The sequence below is a fragment of the Clupea harengus genome, chromosome 20, assembly GCF_900700415.2.
Source record: "Clupea harengus chromosome 20, Ch_v2.0.2, whole genome shotgun sequence".
Taxonomy (NCBI): domain Eukaryota; kingdom Metazoa; phylum Chordata; class Actinopteri; order Clupeiformes; family Clupeidae; genus Clupea; species Clupea harengus.
The window spans coordinates 20,207,958-20,214,533 of NC_045171.1; the positions used below are offsets into that span (position 1 = coordinate 20,207,958).

General features: G+C 41.2%; 1 protein-coding gene across 2 annotated transcripts in view; it reads right to left on the minus strand.

Annotated features, from left to right (window-relative positions):
• Nucleotides 1–487: 487 nt before the first annotated feature.
• LOC122128571 (rab11 family-interacting protein 5) overlaps nucleotides 488–6,576 on the minus strand; it is a 57,547-nt gene continuing 51,458 nt past the window's right edge. Inside the window, exons 5-8 of one of the 2 annotated variants that reach the window (XM_042702808.1) lie at nucleotides 5,863–6,576; nucleotides 4,087–4,231; nucleotides 3,464–3,703; nucleotides 488–2,754 (exon numbers count right to left, since the gene is read on the minus strand). In XM_042702808.1, coding sequence (XP_042558742.1) covers nucleotides 2,728–2,754; nucleotides 3,464–3,703; nucleotides 4,087–4,231; nucleotides 5,863–6,576 — 1,126 coding nt within the window. In that variant the 3' untranslated portion in view covers nucleotides 488–2,727. The remainder of the gene's footprint in view (nucleotides 2,755–3,463; nucleotides 3,704–4,086; nucleotides 4,232–5,862) is intronic. The other variant, XM_042702809.1, reaches the window with a different exon arrangement.

The window sequence follows — 6,576 nt, forward strand, 5'->3', positions numbered from 1 at the left end:
CTTGAACATGATATACCCTGGCCAAAATGTGTCGCGATGTGCACAGACGGTGCAAGAGCCATGTGTGACGCACTGAATGCTTCATACGGAGAATCTTGTTGCCAAAGACATGAGTGATGAATTGTCAAACGTCAGGCCTCTCACTAAGTATGAGATATTTCATACATACTTAAGCTTCTCAAGCTACTCAATTCTTTGTCCCTATCTGAATACAGAGAAAAAATGTCAATAATAAACAGAATAAATTGAAACAAGTTGTGTGTTACAAATTATGTATAATTATGTTCAAACATGTGTAGGGGAGTGTGTTTGTGTGTGTGTGTGTGTGTGTGTGTGTGTGTGTGTGACTGACACTTCGTTCCAGATAAAATATATAAATATCAGGCCTAAATTTGGGGCGGCAGGGGTGGGGGTCCCTGCTCAGTGTCTCTCTCAGCCAAGGGGTCCTTGGGCTGAAAAAGGTTGAAGACCCCTGGTATAGTGTATTTATTGTGTGAGAAATGATTGCGTTTCATACATGATCGGGCAACTTTAGAACATTGGACAAACATTTTGATTTGATTATTAATAAAATACGTTTGGACCTTGTAAAATACGGGACATTACCGGGAGAAATGACAAAACGGGAGATGGGTCAGAATAGTCAGCTAGTCATTTAGCCTACCTAATACCAGTTTCAACTCTGTAAAAAAAACTATGTAGGCTAATGTGTTTCAGCTGTCAACACAAATAAAGAGTTGTTCAGTATGGCATATTGTTTAGCATGGCTGGCAATATTTAAAATATACCTTTAAACCAAATTTACAGATTGTAATTCAGTTACTGTCTCATAATGGTAACTGTAGGCTAATGTTACTTTCCAGGTCTTTCTAAATTTTTAAAAACCTACCTCTCAGGTAGCATACTTATTTTTCAGTGTAGATGAAATAGCTGATGTACACAAAAAGCCTCAATATGCAATTGCAACAGTATTACAATGGTCTGAAAATGTATTTAGGCCTACTCAAAATAATCTTTATAATGATGAGGTCAGCATTTCTGGAACAATTCTCTCACCGAATCCAGGGGAATCGTATTTTGAGCACAAGGTCTACAGTCTGTCTACGCCCTTACAACTAAACAGAATTAAACAGGTAAAATCAGTGTCCTCCAGATTACAATTTGCACCAACGGAATAGTTCCTGAGCATGAGACATGTATGGTGTATACTGCCATCTTGTGGACAACTTTAAAACACATCATGACAAATGAGAAACAATAGCTCCATTTGAAATCATTTAACAGACAAATTCAAGTCCCCGAAACTCAAACAATATGCCTTTATTTTTAAATTTCCTTTGTAACACAGCATAAACAAATAAATAAAGTAACAATAAAAAATACACAAATTAATTACTTCCTTAATCTACAAAGCCATGTAACAAAATGGGTAATCTGCTCAAGTAGCAAGTTGACAGGGAGATCACAGTGCTGTGTAAAGTTTGCTCTTATTTTGAATAAGACAAACAGGCTACTGATGGGCACTGAAGTTGCCATCACATTATAGATGTTGGACAGACATTTTAAGTGCTGTGAAAACGTAACATTAGTACAACTTCCTTCAACACCATAAACTGCTCAAACATTCGTGCTTGTTCAAACATTTTTTGACATTTAAACTGTGAAAAGAAGATTCCCCTGACAAGTAAAATGATCAGTATTTGTGTTTTGTATTACATTCCTTTATCTGAAATGTGTAACTAGAAAGTAGTGGTTGTTACAGCAACATTAGCATCCAACCCAATCTGAGAAAAAACACCACTTAAATTAATCTGTCAGCAAAATGTCCAGACTTTTATCCAACCAAAATGACATTATTGATGCCATTATGAAGGCATGAGTAACACATGTATGTAACACTATGACGCATGTAGCTGTATTACATTGGGGCATATACTGAAAGATACAGATGCTGTACATTAAGGTGACATACATTACCACTAGCAGCGTCTTCTCTTATTGCATGTGAAGCTTGTGGAGGACATAAGTGCATTTATCTCTGTTTTTTATTATGCATATATTACAGAATCCATAGTATTTCCAAGTGTTACTATAGGAAATGCATAGAAAGGGTTATTTCTGAAGCAACAACAAAAGCTGTGAGAACAACAAATACAGCCAAGTATGTTGCAATATATGGTTTACAGTATATGCATATATGGTTTTCAAGGCATTCCCCTATTTTTTTGCACATGTTTTAAAGCAATGAGCGTGCACTGGGTATTTCTGGGTTGTCATGGGAAGACAATCGATTGCCAAAACTGTAGATACTCATGATGTTCATTAAATGCTCTTCTGTTAAGGAATGCTCCTAGCTGCACAGACTACTAACACTTTGGTACACTAAAAGACTATATTCCATGAGTTCAAAGCTGAAGACTAACTATAATACAAACCAGTTATGAAACACACCGGCAAAGTCTTTCCTTTTCAGTTCCAAGAACACCATCATTTCCAACCTGAGTCTTTTAACACAGAATACAATGGGAAGTTCTATTTCGAAGCTACTCCAGCAGAATTCGATTCAGACTAAATTTGTAAGAAAGGGTCACCTGTTGTTGTTCAGGCTGTTTATGTTGTCAGGCCCGACAACAGGGCATGTTTATTACCCCTAATTTGATATGGAGAGGGCTAGTACATCAGATTAGTGTTTTCAGAGGGGGTTTATTCTGGTGCCATTGACGTTTTCTAAGAATTTGGCTTTACTGTTGTTTTCTAAAAGGCAAGAAAAATACAGAGCTTGTGTTAGACATTTAATATCTTTTGCATTTTTTTTCCAGATAAAAATTGTAGTACCATTTCAGGTTTCTTGTAATGTCAAGTACAATAATCAACAGAATTCTTTTTATAAAGGCAGTGCTAGTTTTGCAATTGTTGGCAAATTCTGAACATGTTAAATATATAGTCATTTTAATAACATATCCTATGGGTTGAGAACATACTTTTTATTTAAAGTATTCATCAATTTCTACACCTTGGTACTTAAATATGGATCAGTCTTACAAAAGCAGCTTCACTTGCCAATCAAGTGTGTGCTGACCAACCACCCCCTGAAAAAAGCACTACTTGGCTTTTGATCTTTACAATATCTGTATACTGTATATGGTCTGTATATTCACCGTAGTTCTATGAAATCTGCACAGAAGCATGCAAACTAATCTAGTGTAGCTTTGCCGTGTCATCTGGAGAGGGCAGTACTGATCTGGATGAGACTTGAATGGCTTTGTGAGGTTCCCAGTGCTTGTGGTGGGGAGACGTTTCATATCTAACACTCCTACACACACACACACACACACACACACACACACACACACACACACACACACACACCACACACACACACCACACACACACACACACACACACACACACACACACACACACACACACACACACACCTTCCTCACTTTTATCTGGAGCGTACCTGCAGCAGTGTGGGCGTCTGCTCCATGATGCGCACCAGCAGCTTGTCAATGTAGTCCTCCAGGTCGCGCACCTGCACCTTCATCTTCTTGAGCTCCGTGTCGCGCTTCTCCAGCAGGGCGCCCTGCAGCTCTGCCTCCGCCCGCTGCCGCTCCACCTCCACCTCCTGCTGCAGCAGCAGCGAGATCAGCTCCATGTTGGTCATGTTCTGGTACTGGGCTCGTGCCTCCGTCATCCGGGCCTGGACAGGACAGAGACAAACAGGCAGATGACACAGTGACGTGTCCACGCTGAAAATGCTGCATACACTCGCATACATACGCATTCCCTATCCCCTGTATTTTATTATCTATTACTTATTTTTTTTTCATCTCAACTTCAATTCTCAAATTCAAGAATCTTCAGATGGATCCTGCTTTAATATTTATCTGACAAGTATTACTGCTTTCTATCTTCAAAGCACAGTTTTTCTACCTCCAAAGACATTTTCTATTAATGAATCGCCTTCAGGGGATCAAATATCTTCAAATTTCAAACAAAGGCTGTTTTAAAGTTCAGACATCTCCTTTAGCTGTTGCTTGCTCTGTTGACAGTCTGAATAATAAAGGAGTGGTACCCCTCTACCTCTCTCTCAGCGACCTCTGCTGCACTGGGCTGGGTGGAGCGGCCCGGGTGGATGGTGGACTTGAGCTTCTCCAGCACAGAGCGTCCCTCTGACTTCCTCTCCCCGGGTGGAGCTGATGTGTTCAGGGGCTTGACCAGGTGGGGGCTGGAGAACATGGATGGTCATGGAACAGCATAGGGCACAGCAATTAGACACCTTCATGCACTCTGCTACTGGCTCTAACAGTTAGTTAACTTCCTATTGAGTGAAGTTATCATTGTTGCTATTTAATTCGTTTACATGGTTAGTGGAAATACATTTCATTATTTTTCCAAAATGTTATATTGGGAGAAGTATTGAGCTGGATGAAGATTATTTGCACTGTACGCAATGTACAACACTTAGCTGATTCCTGGTTCCTGAGACCTAAGCAGGTTAGTTTTCTGTTACCAAAGCCAGGCGGTGCAAACACACGTATTGAAGAGTAATTTAGCAAACACTGAAAGACTGGACTTCCGCATCACTTGACTGTTTCTACTATTAAGTATCACTACTCTGGACCTATGATTAAGATCGCTTAGCCATTGAAATTGTGTTTTAGCCCTTTAGATTCCATGGTGATTTGGCCCTTCCACACTCATGATGTCTGTTAGTAAGTGAAATGGTCCATGATTTGCACTGTAATACTAACTTAAGCCCATACTGAGTGGATTTTGTACTTGATTAATACTTGTGAAATGTGAAACTGAACTAAAAATACAGACACCAGGGAACAATGACCTCTTAGACTACAGTTCCTCCTGTCCTGATCTAAGAATGTATGAGGTGCGTTCAAAGAGTTTTTTACTGGTTCTACCCTCCCCTGACCCGTACATATGTGTGTATCCCATGTCTATGCCTAATTCACTGATGGGTCCAATGTCCAGACATCCCTCACTGGGCGACCAAACCTTTAATGGAAAGGTTGTGGATTTTTCATTCTTGTCAACTCAAACGGTTCAGGAACAGCGAAAACCGAAACATTACTGGGAAGTCTGGGAATCAGACACACCAGGATACTCGCAAATGATTCCTTTTCATGGTTTGACAACCATGGGTTAGTCACAAATCTCTTGAAGGAATTTCTTTTTTGACAACTGGCAAGAGACAGAGACACACTAAAACACTACTCCACTTGTCATGAGCATCCAAGAGTGAGTTTCAAGGGACTTTGGGGTAGAGATCTGTCAGATCGTGATATATCAGAATGTTCACACTTTGTTGTGTACGTACCTCTTATAAATAGAGATATACAACCAGTCTTGCTTTTTTTAAACACCTCTCATACCTTTCCTGACAATAAAGTATGTGTTAGGCCTGCCAAACTGGACATGAGAGAACAATAAAGTGAAACCAAAATAACATGATAACCGAAAGAACAAAAAATTTGCAAAAGAATGAGTAAAGGCCATGCTCCGTAAGAAACCCAGGCAGGGATGGACAAGATACAGGCAGAACCAAAACATGTCAAACAAAACATGTCTGATATGTGAGATCAAACAGAACAAACACACATTTTCTGTGAGAGTTGGATGGAAAGTGGGCCACACTTTGGTCAACCTTCAACCAGAAGGTTCCATTTACTGCCACACAAATTTCAAATCACAAATCACACACCCCCACAAAAAAAGAGGTATCGCTGTCATTGAAGTGGGTGTGTTTCTTCTCTGTTCTTTTCTTTTGTTTTCTCTTTTTTGTAATTTTTTTTTTTTTAGCGATGAAGAGTGAATACACTCTGAGAAACTGTGTGGTCTCACCTGCTCTCCTGATGGGGCAGGAAACCGCTAGCTGGCTGTGTCTCCCCAGGTGTGACAGTGTGCCGTGCGTCAACCATGGATTGGACAGGGCAGGAGGAACAGGAAGAAATGGCAGCGGATGTGAAGGTGGAGGAGGAGGAGCAGGAGCAGGAGGAGGAGGAGGTGGTGGAGACCAGATTGTGTGTGCCTCCTGCTTTGGGTATGGCATTTTGAGGGGAGGTGTTGGGGTCGGGGGGTGAGCTGGGGTCAGGTTTGGCGCTAGTGTCAGTGACTTGTGTGGGAGAGGACGAAGAAGAAGGCGACTCATGCAGGAGGGACCCTGTGGGCCGGATGGAGTTTGAGGATCTCGGGGCCACCCTGGCATGCAAGTCAGCAAAACTCATCTCCTGGTCTGACTGGAGAGCAGGACTACCCTCACTATTCTCTGATTCTCCAGGCTGTGGTTCTTCATCAGTTTGGCTGCCTCCACCGAGGGTATCACCCACTTCACCTGTGGGGTCTGCATCTGACCTGGTGTTATCTACCACTGACTGGTCAAATAGTGTGCTTTGTTGGTCTGAGGATTGACTTGGTCTTTGACAGGCCTGTGTCAGTGGCAGTGCTCGAAGAGAGAGTTCACTAGACACACAGCCATCTTTGTTGCATAGCGCATCTGTGAATGAATCATTGTCCCTATGTATCAAACCCAGTGGAGTACAACTGTTAATACAATTC